Source organism: Brachyistius frenatus, unplaced genomic scaffold, assembly GCF_029030835.1.
Source record: "Brachyistius frenatus isolate BFR_SWC_R1_liver_20210118 unplaced genomic scaffold, ASM2903083v1 Contig_108, whole genome shotgun sequence".
Taxonomy (NCBI): Eukaryota; Metazoa; Chordata; class Actinopteri; family Embiotocidae; genus Brachyistius; species Brachyistius frenatus.
This window is the reverse complement of record NW_027210707.1, coordinates 812,955-832,511: the sequence shown is the minus strand read 5'-3', so window position 1 is coordinate 832,511 and position 19,557 is coordinate 812,955. Positions and strand designations below refer to the sequence as shown.

Here is a 19,557-nt window from a genome sequence, read left to right as displayed (position 1 = left end):
GAATGAGTGGAGGTGAAGGGTGGCAGATTTTGTCACATATAAGCAGAGTCAGTCTCGCTGTTTTCCCCCATTTCCAGTCTGCATGTAAAGACGAGACTGTTATCAATCTTTTCATTTTACTCTCGGAAGAAAAGCCAATAAACATATTTTCTAAAATGTCAAACTATTCCTTTAAGAGTGCAAAAAAGTCTGTCAGAACCATCCAAACATTTGTATTTATCACGTGACCCTGTTAACAGCCCTCATCCCCCGACGTCTCCTCAGCCTTCGACATGACTTCACAACTAAAACTAACACATTTAACCCACAACTCAACCTCTGAACTTTAAACACGGCCTAATTAAAAAAAAAAAGGTCCTCACGCCCCTAAACACACCTTTAAAACCACCTGAGTGTGTACACACACACACACACACACACACACACACACACACACACACACATGGAGCCTTTCATTGTGTTTCAGCCACATTTGCAGGCTAATCATACCGCACATCCTGTATTTCCACATTCCAGCGGTTGTCGTGGTGACTGTATGCTGCCCACAGTGACCAGACAGTGATGTTAGTGTTGGGTCGAATATCAAAGAGCAGCAACACACAAAGGGAGAAGAAACTCTTTGTGCAACTCAGATTTAACAGAAGATTGTTTCCTCTTATAATATATAAAAATAAATAAATAAAAAAAAATAATAAAAAAAAAGCAATTGTGATGAGCGTGCCAAATTCTTTCTGTGATCTATATATATATATATATATTTTTTTTTAAACACTTTTTTTTTTTTTTTTACAGACTTCTCTGTTTTAAACTTGCAGCACTGAGCACAGGGTCCCATTAACATGAGTCACTAGTATCAATATCAGTCATACATTGTATTTTCCTTATAAAAATCGCCTACATCATTGATTCATCTCTAAAAATGTCCGATATAAAACGCTCACCGCAAGTTACCGCGATGAAAATGACTTAATTCGCCTCATCAAAAGGCAAAAAAAGGCCAAAAGTGCAAAATTTGCATTGACGAAGCTGTATTCGGCAGTTTCAATGAAACATCTGGGGAATCCAACATACGCAATGAAATAAAAACAACATACAGGTGCAATTAATATAAAAAAATATTTACAAACACGCTATTCAAACACACCGTGTCGTGCTGCACACCTGTCTGAGAAAGAAGGCCAATAATATTCTGCTGTTCATTTTGGGAGTGGAACTTTCCATCTTTCACAAAGGTGACATTGTAATACGCGACCGACTTCTTGTTCGTCATCTAACCAATCACACATATTTATGTCGGCACTCGTCCTCTTTGCATCCGTCTTATTCTCGTATGAGATGTGTGGAAAACGTCTCTTTGTTGCTTTCGATAAAATCACAAGTTACTTGATGCCCCTTTAAGATTTAAAGAATGTGCAGGAAACTTGATATTTGCAGCCAGCACTTGTTCATATACAGCAATATATCAATAAATGACATCGATTGGGAGGTCAGTTTATTAACTTAAAGTGACATTGTGGAAATTCCATTCTGCAGATCACGGAGTATTGACCATTATTTCTTTATTATCATTAAAACCTGATTGTAGACATGATTATTATTACCTGGAAATGTTGAGACGCTCTAACCCAGTTATCTTTGTCTCCCCGGAGCACCATTGTGTCTGAGGAGGAAGAGGAAGAGGAGGAGGAGGAGGCAGAAGAAGAGAAGTCTCCAGGGAGTAAGTTGGAAAAATGATCCAGGAAGCAAAGAGCTGTATTTATCTTGTTGTGTAACTAAGTAGACAGAGATTCATTTTAAGATACGTTCTAGTAAAGAGGAATTCAGAAACAGAATAAATGAGCTGAAAGACACAAAAGTGGTCCGTTTAAAAAAAAAAAAATTTAAACACATAGTTTGTATGGTTGGGCTCTTTCTGAGAGGTCAGAGGTCGCAGTCAGCTGAAGAGTCAGATCTTCTGGAATGCAGTTTGTCCGACCGCAGGGCTGCTCATGAGGTCAGAGGTCACAGCGTGCTGGAATGAAATCCTGAAATGTGAAATTTCCTTCTCCTTTTATGGATAAAAAAAAAAAAAAAACTGATATGCAGGAATGCAAAACACAATCCATACTTTATCATTGTTTGTATAGGTGTGCTACAGTGTGTAACTACAACCCACACTGACAAATATCTATTGTACTTTGACAGACCAGGCAGGGGTTCCCATGGGAGTGTTTGTGGATGTGTGTGTGTGTGTGTGTGTGTGTGTGTGTGTGTGCGTGTGCGTGTGCGCGTGCGCGTGTGTATTTGCCTGCCTGGTGATTAGGACAGGCCTGAGACAGTTTTATATTTCACTGTGTGACGAGATAAAATAAACTATTAAACGCTCTGTGGGCGAGTTTGCAAGCTTTTAAAGTTAGTGACTAAGGAAGAAGGCATGCTGGGAAATGATCACTAGTTTCTTCGATGACCCCGCTCCCTCTCATTTGTGATAACTTGCACCGACATTTCTACTCATCAGTTCAACCTTTTAGCGAGAAGCTGTTGAGCAAACGGTCGAGAAGTTAGCAGTGTAGGTTGTGAGCATGGGCTCCGGTTTGGACGCAAAACCTACGAGAAATATTTGCAGCCGGGTCGATCCCATTTGTTACGCTGCAGAAATCACCTTCATCAGTTTACCAAATTAATGCCAGCTTGAGTCTGTTCAATGTGTCCTATTGTTTTACACATAAACGATATTAATTTTTAAACCTGCATTAACATAGACATATTATTTGCTCTCATTTATAGATGTTTTTTTTTTTAAATAGATTTGAGTGAGTAGTTTTGTTAATTACAGTCAAGCACTAAGCTAAAGAAGCAATGAATGGTAATGGCAGTTATTATACTTCATTAGAAATACCCGCCCTGGACATTTTTGTAGTAGAGCACATTTAACAGGTTTTAATTTATGAGAATGACCTCATTTATATACTGAGTCACAACCTTAAATTCAGGGTGTTTCTGGAGGGCGTGATCAATGAAACCGTTGGAGGAGGTGACTGCTGACTTCTACTCCACATGAACCGGTGATGCTGACGCGAACAAAAGACAACAAATGTCCTGCTTCCTGTTCATGTTTTAAAAGAACAAATGCAATCGGATCTACTCGGTAAATCCCCCTCTGTGGATGTCATTTTGACCGGATCACATCGACCACAGCACAAACCTCGTTCCACTGACACTCGTCGGTGTGTCTCTGACCTCTCGAGCTCTGTGGCAACTCAGGAGTGTCCCCATAACACACCTGAGCGACCTTAGCGAAGGTTAACAGATTAACGGGTTGACTCCGGGCGTGTCAGCCTCTGCAGAACAAAGCAAGTCTCTCTCAGGGAAAGAAACGTCCCACGTTTGGTCAGCATGACAGCTCCTTTCGCAGAATGACTCACGGCACAATTTCAAAACTCTGCGGTACCTTTTAAAATGACAGTTAGCCAAGTGCGTCACCAGCACAAATCACAGGATGTATTTTACCACAAACCAGCACTCGTTTGAAGCCTGCGTATGAAAAGGATATAATACGAGTCCCAGTTCAAAAATCAATGCACATCAGTCTTTCTGAGTTTTATTTCAGCAGCATTCGTTTGAAGCTTGCGTATAAAATATCTATTATTGCGTGGTTCATTATTAGAGTTCTGAACTGAAATCCACACAAAGGTTAATCAAATTAACCTGGTTTTGACACTAGATGATGGGAAAAGGTTATGAAGACAATGGATATAATTTTGAGTCATATTTCAAAAATCAATGCACATCAGTCTTTCTGAGTTTTATTTCAGCAGCATCACTGATATAATATACTGCTTGACTTTTGACTCACTAAAACCACCACGTGAGAGGTCAGCTATATATATATATATCTATATATATATATATATATATATATATATATATAGAGAGATCTTCCTCCTGTTAGTTTAATAAAGCAGTGTTACAATAAAGATTAATAAAGTACTGTTGCTATAGTTGCCGTTTACGGTCGACAGAAGGTTGACCGACAACCGTTCGCCTTTAGCAGTGCTGTTAAACTTGAACATTTATTCACTGCGAGCGACTTTCTGCCAACGTTTAAACAAACTAACAGCTGTCCGGTTCACTTTGTTCAGTCACCGTAAATGATAGATAAAATATCAGTTGAGGAATCAACATTTTATTACAAAATAAAAAATAAAGAATCCAAAAGTGAATCGATTTCCCCTCCCGCCCCTTTGACACATCGAGCTGTGGTGCGTCCAGTTAGAGACGGTGTGCAGCAGCTCCTCCTGGACACAGAGGAAGCCACAGAAACACCTCCATGACGCACGCGTGGCAACCGGAATACAAATTCAAACGTGCGCCCGTGTTGTTGTTTATTTCCTGACAACCCAGCGGGCCCGGCGAACTGAGACACGGATGAAAAGGTTGAACTGATAAACGCTCGTCCCACACAATGGGTTTTGTGCATCGTTGTTGAAGTTTTAATCCCTCAACCTGGAAACCATCACGTCGCGTTCTGACAGGTCGACACACTGCGAGACAAAAACACAATCTGACTAATTGGTTCTTCACGCATATTGTGACTCACAGCTGACTGACATTTGTCATTTTAGTTAAAAGTATAGTGGGACTAGTTAAGACGTTTGGGGAATTTGCTTTTGTTCCCAGATTAATTGACGATGTCATGTGTCGGTGAGCATTTGGTTAGCTTAGCGTAGCCGGCTCGGTCCAAAGGCAATCCACCTGCCAGCGCCTCTAAAACTCAATAATTAATTTTCATCAATGTTGCCAGGAGGAAAACTACAGTTTAACAGGTGATAAATAAAATCCCAGCCACTCCGAACCTGCTGCCTTCACCTTGAATTTTAGCCTGATTTTGTTTTTGTTTCAGTGGAAAGCCAATATAAAAGAATCAGTTTAAAAAAAAAAAAAAATCAATTTCAGTGGGATCCTGTGCAAACACGAGAAAACTCAAAACTATACAAAAACCTAAGGCTTCCTTTCAGCTGTTCAGGGGTTAAAAGGTCAGTGACTTGGTGTCAGAGCATTCAAAAGTGGACGAATCTTCCGGGTCTGAAAAGTGAGTGCGAAATTGCCTTGAAGTGCAGTACCACCAAAGGGCAACTAGGGGCTGGCTGCAAAAAGCCTCTGGCTCATACACTTCCATTCAACTTCTCTCATGAAAGTCAATGACATTTCCCCCCTCCCCCCAAGTCATTATAGTGTCGCTAAAATTACTCCTTGTTATTCCTTTTAGGGATGTCCATCTGAAAATAATCATTAATTACAAATTAGGCCTGAAAAAGCGGTACTTTTTCTTTCTTTTTTAAATTTAAATGTTGGCTTTTATTTCTGGATATGGTGCCCCCGCTGAATGATGTTTTCAATTTACCCATAACTCCCCCCCTCCCCCCCACATGAACACTGCATAAATTGCCTCGCAGTCATTTTTGTTGTGTGCATGTAAACGGGTCGTCGCCATTATTAGACACCATAAATATGAGGGCAAAGGTCTAAAAACTTCACACGGCAGCGCGCGCGCACACACACACACACACACCCATTGATACCAGATCCATCCAAGCACCTGTCAAACCAGTAGTTTTGGCTGGAGGAACGGGTGGATGGGTGGAGTACAGGAGACACGGAGGGAGGTAGAGGCGGAAAGAAAGACAGCCTTTAAAAAGCAGGTTAAACAGAATACACATCTCATTCTCGAGGAAATCCCACACACATACGCGCACTGTGTTTTGGACTATGGCCTCCTCCACCTCGGGTGACATCCTGCCTTCGGGCGGCAAGATCTTCACCTCCATTCCTGACTTCTTCTTCATCCCCGAGTTTGTGAGTTTCTCATTTGGTCAATGTTGTTATTTCTGGCGCGTTTCATTAGTTTTCCTTCTTTCCGTGTTTGAAACATGTCTCAGTTTGAATCTCCCCATTTTCACTGTGGTGACCCAGAAGATCTTATTCCCCCTCTTTTATCTGCCTGTCTCCCTCCCGCACATCGTCTCCTATCATTCCTTGTTCATTCGAGTCAGCATCGTTTAGATTACGATCTAGTTTCCTTTCTTCTCTTCTTGCTTCCCCATCAATGCTCCACTGAGGCGAGTCTTGATCCGACAAGAATCTATCTTGTGTCGTTGGTCAGCAGGCATCAGTGTTTGATCAGTGGAGCCAACGCAGAGAGAGAGAGCGCCTAACCAACTGTGAAAATTAGAAGAGCTGATAAGAATAATTTGGTTTCAGCTGAGCTGATGAAGCTGATCTATCAAGACTCCCACCGGTTAAAACATCTCATACCTACTCTTTATATTAATGATTGCTGGCAAAGAATTACAGGATATACAGTATTTACTCAGAAAGCTTGATGGTTGTCCCTGCAGGAGAAATTGCAGTGGAACAAAATTGGATCCATAGCAACGGGCAAACAAGCAATCGCAATTGATTTAAGCAACGAAAAGTAAAAACGTTAAATAAAAAAGTAATTCCGTTAGTCCATAGGACATGTGTGATGCAATAGTTCTACTGTAATGATGATAATATTTTTCTACACTTAAAATAATAATAAAAAAAAACGATGTATGCAAAGCAGCTACTTCCTGCAGGGTTTCATGAATTGGATGAAATCATTTCCTTAAGGTGTATTTACAAAGCTGACGCGTCGCATTTCATAGATACGAGCGACGACTACCACCACTTAAAAATGAATGCTACAAACAGATGTTTGGGGAAAAAAAATAGTTGTATGTCAGCCTTGTAAATCATCACATTTTCGTCTAATCTGGTAATCGTAACAGCAAACAGAAGCTCAGTTTGTTATCAAAACTGTAAATACCAGATATCTTTGTGCTTTCGGGAACGTGGGAGATTAAATCTGTGATACGTGGGAAAACTCCTGTGACAGATTTGGTTGGTAAATTTAAACCGGTCATCAGTTCAGGTTTTGCTCGCTGGCTTGAACCTTTTCATCACATGATCTGCTGCTCGGGAGTGGAAATGTACTGATAATGTTTACTACTGTGGTCAAAGTTTGCAGTGTAAATTTACACCATCACAGATATCAATAGGGCGGAGAGGATAAATGGCTGAGGATGGGCTTGGGAACGGTTCACAGTTGTTTTCTTGGAATGAAACCGGATGGTGTCAAACAAAGAAAATTCAGAGGGCGAAACCAATCAGCCTGTTGCACAACATGAGCAGTTTAGTATGTGGTGGGAGTTCACTCAGCTGTAACCGTGCTCTTAGTTTTAGGGCTCACAAAGACAATGGACACTGTGCTTGTAGCTACATGCAACATAATACAGAGCTGCCTCAAATAAAGCAGCTTGATCTGACTTCACACTACACTCGTCTCCTTCGCGTCTCCTGGGCGTCTCCTGGGCGTCTCCTTCGCGTCTCCTTCGCGTCTCCCGGGCGTCTCCTTCGCGACTCCTGGGTGTCTCCTTTGCGTTTCCTTCGCGTCTCCTACGCGTCTCCTACGCGTCTCCTACGCGTCTCCTGGGCGTCTCCTGGACTATCAAAGATGACGCGCAAACACTTTTATGTTTACTTTTACAACGCTGGTTTAAGTTACCGGTCTGAATGTGAGTGAGTCTTGTTTTTAGTTTGTATGTCAATTATTTCAAGTAATCATTAAAAACACTATCAACAGATTGAAAGGAATACTGCACAGAAAATCTTTCTCTTGAAAATGAAAAGCTTCCCCTCTGTAGACATGGAAACCATGGAAACAGTACTCAGTCTGGATTCACATCAGTTACAATGGATTTTAGTGGTGACCCAGGGTCAAGGCAAGTAATGTGTCAAAGCTTTTACAGATGCAAAAGAACATTTTTCAACAACTTCGGTAGCAGCAGAGCAGACGGTGTTCTGTTGTTACACGTGCTGATAGTTCCACCACAATTTGCATATTTAGCTTTAGGCGAGATCAGAAGTTTCCCGTTTTGTACAAATGCTCTACACAGAGCAGGGGAAAAGCTATAACCTTATACACGTGTGACCCCTGCATCAAAAAGTTGGTCTGTGTGCGTCTGCGACTTCTTTACGCACCTGAAACTTGAGCAGAAAGCGCACATTTATGTTACGAAAGAGTCAAAAGTGAGTAAACAGATCATTTATGACTTTCTGTCTTATACCTATGGAGGTAAAAGCAAAGACTCATTTAAAGACGGCAAAAGTTGATAAGGCAGAATGAAATCGATTTTTGGAACAAGTACATTCAAACTAAACTAAAATATATTGTAGAACAGAGCGGAGCAAGCTGTCTTTATAACTTCAGAGATACTCAGCTGGGTTGAGTGAATGTATCAAGCTGGAGAAATATTTGCAGGTGTATTGTTTGATTCAGGGCATGGCGCATTCTTCTTGGTCAGACTGAATGTCGGTTGTCGAGGATAAAAAAGCAGTTTGTGAATAGGCTGTCCAGGCTTTGAACTCACTGTGTTTACACAGCTGATAGAAACCAGGTTTCACTGTTTTTAGCAAAAAAAAGAAAACTTACATTTCATTTATAATAGTTATAGAGTTTAAGTGTGCAGTTAAATAATGGCTGAATATGAGCTAAATAAACTGATTCACTGAGCAGATTTAATAAGGTGGTTTAAGAGGTGGTCCGTTTCTTGTTCTAATCTTAGTTTCACTTCAGTTAAGAATGTTTTTTTTTTTTTAAGGAGAAAGATACATAAAGGAACAAAAATAAATACAGATATAATATTCAGAAGAAAAATAAATACAGATATAATATTCAGAAGAAAAAGTTCTGATGAAGCTGGTGAGAAAAGACCAGACCTTAAAGAAATTACTTTTCTAACGGGTAATATAAAAGGCACAAGAGGCTTTTGTTTTCTTTCCGAGTGTAAATCATATGTTCGTTACTTGAGTTCATCCTTTACAAGAAGCAGAGTTAATTTTTGACTTTTTTTTTTTTTTTTATAGTTGCAGTTGTGGCAACATTTCCTGACTAGAGAGCAAAGCTGCTGGTTTGGATCCAAAGCTGTCCCCGCTGGTGTTTGCTCCAGCTCTACTCCTGCACACCTGATCACACTTAATACTGATTGGCTGATTGAAACACGTGACGAGGGCCGCGGGTGAAACCCCTTACTTAGAAGAAAAGGACACAATGGGCCTTTTCCACCGCAGACACTTTCACTCGTCATCGTGAGAAAAGTGCAGGTGTCGCTCCGAACATGAACAATGGCTCTGTTCTGGTGAAGCGTCTCAAGAAGCCGTGACGGAGGGGACAAGGAGCCACAACACCAGGACCTTCAGACGGAAGCAGCTAAAACACACTTCATTCATACCCAAAGTTTATTATTTACACCTGTGCTTTTTTTCACCATGACGTGTCAAAATGTTTACTGTGAAAAAGCATTGGAGTTGCACGATAAAAATTAAACGACAAAGTGCCTCTTATCGAGGAACAATTGCTGGAGGTTCATGCTCTATCTAAACGACGGAGACTCTTTCAAGCTCAAAGTTTGTCAAAGGAGGAGAGACAAAAACTAACAATGCACCCACAAATGGCAATATTGTGCGTGTGTGCGTGTGTGTGCGCGCGCGTGTTGGACCAAACCATACTTTAAAAGAGACAACTCAAATGAAGGTCCGGAGAAGCTTTTCTAAAGTCTGAAAAAAAAGGCAAACACTCAATCTTGGACACTATAAATGTACAACAGAAAGCTTTACAAACTGGGGATGAGGAGGTTTCTCTCTAATGGAAGTATGCTGCTGAACTGCATCATGGGAAATAGCTTGAATCGTACTTGAGTAGATTTTCACCGCATATATGTCTATTTTCCAATATTTGCAGGTCCTTAAGTTTCATTTCCACCTGATGGAAATCCTAATTGTTTATCACGACTCTCACATTGTATCTGATTGTATCGTAAGTAGCTCCAACCAGGAATTTTAAAATCCTGTTTTCAAGAACGATGTCCATCCATATGATTAATGCAAATGATTTAAAACTTTCCATCACCCCCCTCCGTGTCTCTCCTCACCTCTCCTGTGTGACTCTGCAGGTGTTCGGAGGTTTGGTGTGGATGCTGGTGGCCTCCACTCAAATTGCCCCGGTAAACCCTCTGGGCTGGGTGATGTTCGTGTCCGTCTTCTGCTTCGTAGTGACGACGCTGTGGTTCTTCATCTTCCTCTGCGGAGCCAATCAGAGCAGCATCTGGCCCGCCCTGGTTAGACACGCCCACCACCTGCTGATTGGTTAATTCTATAATTAGTTAACAGCTGTCAGAAAGATGTCATTAGAAACCAGGAGTATCAGTATGCTGCCTGCTTTCGACGAGACTTTGGACACTGTTGAAACACTAAAAACAAACCTTTTGAACTTCATTTAAAGTGACTTAAGCATGAGTTGTTGAAACCACGAGTTACTGGCATTAGCGTTAGCTTGCTGCCCTCTGCAATTATTAGCAGCTAAGTCATTGTTTATGTCAAAAAATAATAATACCAGAGCTCTGAAATAAGTCCTACAAAACAGGAAATGGATGTATGGAGTTTTTTCTTTTTTTCACAGGGTCAAAAGTTTGAGCTAAAACAGTATTTTACTTTTTTTTTTTTAACTTGCTGTAAATAATAAACAGCATTTGTGAATAATTTAAGAGGTAAATAGGCAATCAGAATATGGGATATTTAAGCCTTTGTTTCAGAGGTCAATAAATATTCATTTAAAATTGGAGAACGTTGATGATGAATTTGAACTCATTACAATGGGAGAGGTTTGTAAAAACGTACTGACCATGGATTTGTGCCGTTGCAGGATGCCGGGTATCATTTTGTGGCGGTGGTTTTATACCTCAGTGCATCGGTGGCTCTGGCCTACATCACCGTCTTGTACGGCTCGGTTGCTGGTTCACTTAGCATAAACAACAAAATCTACCGACTGGACATTGCTGCCGTGGTATGTCAATCACACACATACAGGAAACTTACATTCATTTCTTAAAGATTTGAACCCAACCAGGCAACTTCATTCTGTCAAATGGGAAATAAGTTACATGCATAAAATTATTAAGATGTATAATAATAAACATATTTGTAATGTAGGTTTGAATAATCTTTGGATGCTTAGACAAAAAAAAAAAATTTGCAGGAAATGGAAGTTAAGTACCTCATAATTATACGTGAGTAAATGTGATTTGCACCTTTGTTCAACATAGCAAAGGAAGTAAGAGTAAAGTGCACTGATGTGTCATATCTCTATTACTTTAGTTCATATTTTAGCATCTGACGAACACTTTTTACTTTTCTACTCTTGGGAAGAAAACTATATTTGACTAATTTAACAGTTTAAAATGGTCACCTGATCTCTGGACTGTATGATGGGATGTTATTTTTTACAATTTAAAATCAAATATTTACAAAGTAATGGATTAATTGAAAAAGATGACCTGACATAATTCCTCCATCCTCTTACCTCAAGGTGACAACTTTCCATCTGTGTCTCTGTGTGTGTTTTCAGGTGATGTCCTACCTGGTCACTCTTCTCTACTTCCTCCACGCCATTTTCTCTGCTATTCGATGGAAGAGGTCCTAAAACGCCAACCCAACAACAAAAACATCAAAAAGAAGAAACCAAATATGAAGATAACCTGTCACTAGACTAAACACAGAATTTTTTTTTTTTTTACCATTCTTATTGTTGGCAAGAGTGACTTACTTTTGAAGCAAAGTGGCCAGACATCAAGTTGATGAATGAGTGGGAAACAAATGTTAGTTGTCAGCGAGGTAAATTTGCACATCAGTGCCCCACAGTTTACTCTTTTTTTTTTTCATCAGAAACGCAGCAGTTTAGACAAAATAAACGCATGTGAAGTGACCCTGTTCACAATAAATTTGTTTGTCGGAAATGAATCTGTGGTAAAGAAGGTAGATGACTGTAAATAACTAATTAAACCACTGATTGAATTAAATATTTAGCAGCAGGTATGATATGATATTTTAAGGTAAATTTACTTGCACTGTAGTCTTTCCCCAAATAAGAAAAACTTCTCAAAAGCTCAGTTTACTTAGACCAAAAGTTGCATATAGTTCAATTGAAAGGGCTTTACTGGCATGAAAGATTCAAAAACAATGTAGCTAAAAGATCATTATTCATTGTTTTGGTGTAGCGGCATAAAAAGAGAGACATACCAAAACCTGGACACATGAAAAGCCAACACTGTCATTTTGTAACGCACAACTATAACGTTGGGCGACTTATATGTTAGTTTGGGCCTCAGCTTTAAGGAGAGCAATAAAACGGCGCAGAACTTGGAACTATGAAAAAGCGTCTCCATTCTGAAAGCGTCTAATCTTTGTCCAGATGTATTCCAGAAATTTACGACATATCTTCAAAACTAATTAACCGCAGGTGTTTGGCTCCAAACATTTCCACAAATCAAGAAAACACTGCAGCTTTTCACAAGATGTTCAGCAGCAGAGCAAAGCTAAGAAATCCCAACGAGGCTTCAAAATGGAGCGCAACACCCTTTTCCTCCATGTTGTTTTCCATTTGTTTTTGATAAACAAAATATTAATGTATGAAATATAAATGGTTAAATGAAGCTCTCTTTTGTCCGCCTTTTTATTCCATTTCAATACAATAGTTTTAGTGTCATTTCATTCTTTTTTTGAAAGGCTCAGTTTTGATGTGTTATTGATGGATGTTTGAAATATCAGGGCTGTAAATATTTAGATGATTTTACTTCACAGGTGATTTTTGAATCTATGATGTGAAATAAATGAATCGGACACTCGAAGACTCAAAGTGATGTTTGTTGAGTGTCAACTTGAGTAAAATAAAAATCAACACGACCCAACTAAATGTCATGGGATAAGCACCTAACACAGGTTATTTGTTCTGGAGGGGAAATATTTGTAAAGATACAATCAACTTATCATTAAAAAAAACAAAAAAACAATTAGATTATTTTTTTGATTTTTAATCATGTCACAAATAAAGTAAAAATAATTGTTGAGGTGAAACCCTGATATTGTTTAAGCTACTGAAATCAGTTTAATCGAAACTGTGTAATATAACATACAGAAAAATAAAATGATTCTGATCCAGAAAAGATTTGAAATCAAAATGTGTAAACTGAATTATATGGAAGTGTAAAAACCTACTTTTCACAAAGATGATGAAGGTTTAATGAAGCTACAGTTTGGATTGTTGCTTTCTTTCCTTCTCTGTTGCCACGTCTTGCTACAGCACAAACTATAGATGGTTGTATTTCATAGCTCCGGGATATAAGATTTACAGGCTTCCAGTCAAGGACTTGAAAAAGGGACAAAGTGGCTGCTGTACATCTCTGCATGAAAATATGAACATTTATTGTATGTTTTGTGTTTGTGCCAAATGAACACAGAAATGTTCACTTTGACTTCTGCGTCTTCTCGGCATTTTCCTGCTTTATACCCTGCTGGTCATCCAGCAAATGATTGCTTACCTACATTTATTTTGAGTGTGTTAGCCGTCTAACTTGCCGTTTCGGTGCCCTAATTCTTGAGAACCATATTAGACTCTACCAGCTACAGTAAAAAGCTAGTACCTAATTGAATTTGATGATTGGTGTCATTTTTTTTTTGCATGTTTCTGTTCTGACTATTGCTGCTGCTGGAAAATGCTAAGAGCGGTAATGGGGAAGCAAAACAATAAAGTCTTGAGCCCTAAAACTCAAAGAACAACTGGAAACATGCTAAAACACTGCAAAAGCTGAAGGGAGGTGCAGAGCTGAGTGGATTTGTCCATAAGAATTACACCTTTCGCATTTCACATACTCATTTGATCCTTTATCAACATAAAGTGATTCACATATTTACCAGCGCAGCATCCTGAGCGTCTACTTTTTTTTTTTAAAGAAACTCCTATGTGCAATACAAACAGAGGCTGCAGGCACTCCACTAAAAACACAAAGTAAAGGGTCATAAAGTTACTATATCCTGAAAACTCACTGAGCTGTGTGTTTGCTCAACACAAACAATGACGATTTTAGCCCGGTGCCACAAGATTCCTCTTCTGGCTGTTTCAAAACACGGGTCACCAACTTGCATGAAACACCCAGGCAGCCCTCGGTGCTGCGAGACGAAGGGTGTGTCTGGTCTGTATCTGAGCAAAGGAGCAGTTGTGGGAAGGGATCTCTCTGCCACAATAGGAGAACGGGTTTGTCCACTCTCCTATAAGGGTGGGTAACACCTGCCGCTGCCCCGTTAGTTCTGAGGAGAGGGCAGGTCGCTCGCTGCAGACTCGGCACCGGGAGAAGGAAAGAGGCAGAGATGGCTGCAACTACCGCTCAGCCTATGGGGAGCCTCCCCAGCGGAGTGGGCATCTGCACCACGGCCCCGGATATATTTTACCTGCCTGAGCTGGTGAGTGGACAACGACAGGAGACAAAGACGCTGACCTTGAAGTCACGCGTGACGGAAATCTTTCCATTCTGGAGACACTTTTCGAATTCAGTTAAGACTTTTAAAATGATTCGCTTTGCTTTTATTATTTTAATGAACACGGTATTTTACTCAGAAGTAAAACAAGTCATCCAGTCTTACAAAATGTTGCACGTGATGCATGAAATAAGAATAAATTCTATTCATTTGACAGGACAAATAGGCTACTGTTTGACACACTGTTTTAACACTGCACCTGTTTGGAGCCTCAGCTATACATTTTATATTTAAAAGAAGAACAAAAATTTAAGTTCTTTACACCAAAATACAAAAAAATAAATCATGCCATTTGTCCTGGTAAATCTCCAAATAAATGTACAAATGATCATTTTGATAAAAAAGTGAGATAATGACACATTCCTCGGGTGGGAGGAGCAGCTTCATCTTTTCACATCTCAAGTTTCGCTAATATTGTGTCCGTGCTACTTGAATCTAAGGAATAATGTGGCCAACTCTTCTTCTCCCTGAACAATAACAAAATATGCTCTTAGAAACTGCTCATATGACTGCTGGAAAAATCAGCTGCACAGATAAGGAGCTTTTAGTCTAATGAAATGTTTAGTTAAATGTTATTTCAGGTTTTTTATTTGGGCTTTTATCAAGCAGAAAGCCATATTTCCACTCAGAGACGCATTACAACAGTCAATAAATCCAATTACAATATTCTGTACACTAAAGATGAAACGGAGAAGAAACATAAATTTAAGGCTTCAAAGCTTCTTTTTTTTTTTTTTTGTACTTTGTTCTGTGTCATCCAGTTTGACTGGTATTATGTTAAATGCCATATTGAAAAGGACGTTATCGTCACTCATGTGCATTAAATATATGGGCTGGAAGGGGTAACTGAAACATAGTCGGTCAATTTCCATTAATTTAAAATGTACTGTATATTCAGGTTGTTTTATGGTGTGATTCGGGGGAAATTTACTGTGTTATATATGATATAACGTCTTCCAGAAATCGTTTTCCTAATTATATAATAGAACTGCCAGAAGGCAGGTGAGGTGGATGGCAGGAATTCAAAGTGGAGGACTGAAACATCCAGAGACTGTTGATCGCATCAATAGTCTCATCAGTTGTTTGTTTACGTAAAAAAAAAAATCCCACTCTGGTTAAGGATCGGCCAAGATGGTGGTTTCACTTACTCATAGATAAACACATTGTGTATAAAGGAGACTTTTTCATGTATTAAACCAGACCACCTTTGCCGCTTAACGTTCATCATCCCCAACGCAGACGGAGGGACATTTTTGCTGCTGAATTATGAATTAACTCGGCCTGTTCTGAATTCAATTTGACAAAGTGTACATTGTATAAAAGTATCATGATTTGCATTCACAGTCGCACAGTAGTTTTTTTTTTAGTTTTTTACCTTTTCTGTCAACCAGTGGGAAACATACTGGTTGAATCACCTGGTTTTCAACAACGAACAAAATGCCTAAACATACCCTTAAAACAGAGTTTGATGTCACAGCAAATGCACTATGTGCCGCAAAATTTGATATTTTTGCAGAAAACCAAACAAATATGTTGTCACTGCAACATTTTTGCGACTTCCCAAATTCAGTCATGAATGACATTTTGTCATTGTGTTGCTAGAAAACAATAATCGGTCAATCTTTTTAATACGCTTCAGGCAGATGAGGGGTATTTCAAACACAAGACTCATAGATATTAGATGCTGTCACTAATTCGGACTTGATTCGTGTGGTTTAACTGCTACGATGAAGCTGTGGTCACGTGGTCGGTTCGTACGCTCACTGTTTATCATCTGGGTTTGACACAGTATAACACATTGAATTCTAGAGAGTTTAGACTACGCGGATGTGGCTAACACTTGAGTAACCTGACAAACCAAACACCACCCACGCACAAAGTAAAGGGAGCTGTTTGTTTCATCAACATTTAGAGACGTGGCCTCTGATGCTGATTCATTTGCTGACTGTATTCTGACCCGCTTTCTCTTTCACATTTGACGGGTTTTGATCAAAGTCAGATTTTTTTTTTTGGTGTTGCTGTCATTTTTTTTAAAATGTTCATTTTATGATTTTTCAGCTGTTGTCCGAAAGAGAACTTCTGACTTTAAAAGGACTAAACACAGAGACATTTAAACTTGGGTTCATCGTTTTTAGATTAGTTTAGATTTAGATTTAGACTTTGTTAATCCCGCAGTGGGGAAATTTAGTCGTCACAACAGCATAGAAACACAAAAAAGGTGCACATAATATGAAAACAAATTACAAATACGTATACATGAAATAAGATAGATAAAAAAAAGAATTGTTGTAGAAAACAAATTAAATAAAAATAAGAGCAATGAATAAATACACACACACACACACGCAGAATATATATACACAAAAAATGAATGAAATGAAATTAAAATAATAAATAAATACAGCTTTGGATGAATGGAAAAGTGTCAGCAGTATATGAACCATGCGCAGCAGTGTGAATCGGTTTACGTCCAGGTAATGTTTAATCAATACAGTTGTGTCCAAGTCCAAATTATGGCGATGAAGGGAGTCTGCATAAGTCTTTCCCTTCGTTACCATAGAAGAACAGTCTTGGTTTCATCAGACAGTTGGCCCAATTAAACTGAAAAGGAAAATATGCGTGGAGGTCAGAGGTCATTGTGGGGAAAGAAGTCCGCCTAAAGAACAGAAACCAACAGGAGTATCAAAATACATCTCTGCTGAGGGTTGGGTTTCTCGTCTTCAAGGAGGCGATCCAACGTCACCGATTCATTCAGAGATTTTCTGTCGTCATGTTGGGGAAAGGAGCGATTTGAGATGTAAAAACGATACATAAAAAGAGGAAAATGAACTAAAGTCAGGAAGAAAAGAGTTTGTTAACTTTAAATGTTCCGTAATGTCAAGTCTGTGCAAGAATTTTTGCAGTGTTTAAATTTGTGTCAACAGTTAAGGGAAGTAGAAACTTAATGTTCTTTCAGATTAGACAACCATTTTTAAACTGCTGTCAGTCCCATCATCTTTAGTCTTGACACACATGTTATATAACAAAATGGTCACACAGAAATCCAGTGTTCAGCCATGGAATAACTAGTTTGTCGCACAGGTGTTTACAGGTCTTGTCTCTTGTTTGACTCTTTAGTGATTCGACTTTTATAGTGCAGCTGTTAGTGAGCGGAAAAACTGAGAGCTTTTAAAAAAAAAAAGTGTTATATTTTAAATCCTGTTTTGCCGCTGCCTTTTAAATCAAAATAGTTACTGATTTTTCAAACTGCGATGTAACATTTGCTGTAAATCAGGGCAGGTTGGAGGTGGTTGAATTGAACAAACACAAACCAGCAGACCCGGGTTAAAGTCTGTGAGAAAGAGATGTGGATTTCTTTAAAGACATTTTTTTTCCTAAACCTAAGTCTAACCACGTTTTCATGCCTTGGCGAGGCGAAAGATGACATTGACACAGTATCCTCTGGTGAACCGACAGGCGTATCACACGTTTTAGTGTGATAGCATATAAAATATAATTAGAAAGATGTTTTGTTTATAGACAACCTTGTTAAAGATGCATTCTGCTGCGTGTAAATCTCAGAAATCAACAAACCGTTTTTTTTTTTTTTTTCTCCCCGTCCCCGCAGGTGTTTGGCGGTTTGGTGTGGATGCTGGTGGCGTCGACCCACGTGGACCCACCAAACCCTCTGGGCTGGGTGATGTTCGTCTCAGTCTTCTGCTTCGTCATGACCTTCCTCTGGATGATCATCTTCGCTGCCGGGTGTCATAAGAACAGCTCTGGTTGGGCTGCTGCTGTAGGAGACAAAGATACGATGAGATTGGAAATAAAGCTGAGGGAAGATGAGATAATTTAGTAAGCTTTACTCTGTCTGTGTGTGTGTGTGTGTGTGCAGGACTTAGTTTACCATGGCCTGGCAGTGCTCTTCTACCTCAGTGCGGGGGTGGATTTGGCTTACATCACCCTCTTGAACAAAAGCAAGGAATTAAAAATCTACAAGATCGACATCTCTGCTGTGGTGAGTGTCAACAACCGTCCACTTCAAAACACCACCGAAACAATCACCTGAAGTAGCTTTAATTTGTTTCTTTTACTCTCTTGGAAAACAGTTTATTACAAATAGCTTTTCGTGCCGAATTAACTTTATTCTGAACACTTTTTGGGAATTACTTTAATTTGAATTCCTGCCTAGATTTAGTTGAAAAGATAAGAAAGCACATAGATACAAGCACCTCCAAATCTCAAACTAATTGACTGACTATAGTAAATTATGCCCGGCCAAGAAATAGCCGTCAATCCTGCCCTAACAAAGCTAACACACCATAATGACGTATCCTTTCTGGTCAATATCAGTTTTCAGTTTTCAAGAAATTCAAAAGTGTATAACAACAAAAAAAAGAGATAATGTTAAAAATCAAATGGGTAATAGCTTTAGTGAAAACTATTAATTAAATGTATCCGATCTGTTTTCTGTAACCAAAACACTTAACTTTAATACTACTACATGTCAGGAACTTCATCTTTTATACCGCATGCGGTAAACAGGACAGTAAATCTAATCTAAATGGAGAAAAGTAACACAAAATCTGGCCAAATGCTAACTAGCCCAGCTTACGGTCAACGGTGGCTCTTCCTGTGTGTGTTTTCAGGTGTTTGCCTACGTGGCCACACTCCTCTACTTCATCCACGCCATCCTGTCCGCCATCAGATGGAAATATTTCTGAAGAGTGAACTACAGACCTCCAAGAAGAAGTCTTCTGTGTGTGTGTGCTTGTGTGTAATGTGGAAATATCCACACCAGCATGGTCAAATTCAACATTCTTGATTGTTACATCATTTCTTCTTTGCAACATTATCAAAATGCTTCAACACGCAATACGATAATCCTCATTTTGAGACTTTAGTGTTGGAGCACCATTCAATTTTAAAGTTTCAGGGGGGGGGGGAAGTGAACAAATGAAGTTATATTCCAGAAATATCATCCTGCACGAAGAGACAAAAATACGTTATATTCTAGTAGTACATGATCAATTTGGTAAAAGTGCTGTTATTTTCTGAAGCAAAATCTCAAAATAATATTTTCCTTTTTATCTCGTGAGTCACACATTCTGTACACGAGAGAATGGGCCATATGTTTGTGTCTTTTTATAG

The 19,557-nt window shown here is 39.2% G+C and overlaps 2 protein-coding genes across 2 annotated transcripts; both read left to right on the top strand.

Annotated features, from left to right (window-relative positions):
• The first annotated feature begins 5,657 nt into the window (after positions 1-5,657).
• Positions 5,658-12,856, top strand: LOC138628918 (myelin and lymphocyte protein-like). The gene is made up of 4 exons (XM_069712294.1): positions 5,658-5,835; positions 10,014-10,178; positions 10,763-10,903; positions 11,465-12,856. The coding sequence occupies exons 1-4, from the start codon at positions 5,749-5,751 to the stop codon at positions 11,537-11,539; spliced, it is 468 nt and encodes a 155-aa protein (XP_069568395.1). The 5' UTR covers positions 5,658-5,748; the 3' UTR covers positions 11,540-12,856.
• Positions 12,857-14,259: 1,403 nt separating this feature from the next.
• LOC138628906 (myelin and lymphocyte protein-like) lies at positions 14,260-19,206 on the top strand. The gene is made up of 4 exons (XM_069712277.1): positions 14,260-14,352; positions 18,035-18,202; positions 18,302-18,424; positions 19,056-19,206. Exons 1-4 carry the CDS (start codon positions 14,260-14,262, stop codon positions 19,128-19,130), a joined length of 459 nt encoding a protein of 152 aa, XP_069568378.1. The 3' UTR covers positions 19,131-19,206.
• The last annotated feature ends 351 nt before the right edge of the window (positions 19,207-19,557 follow it).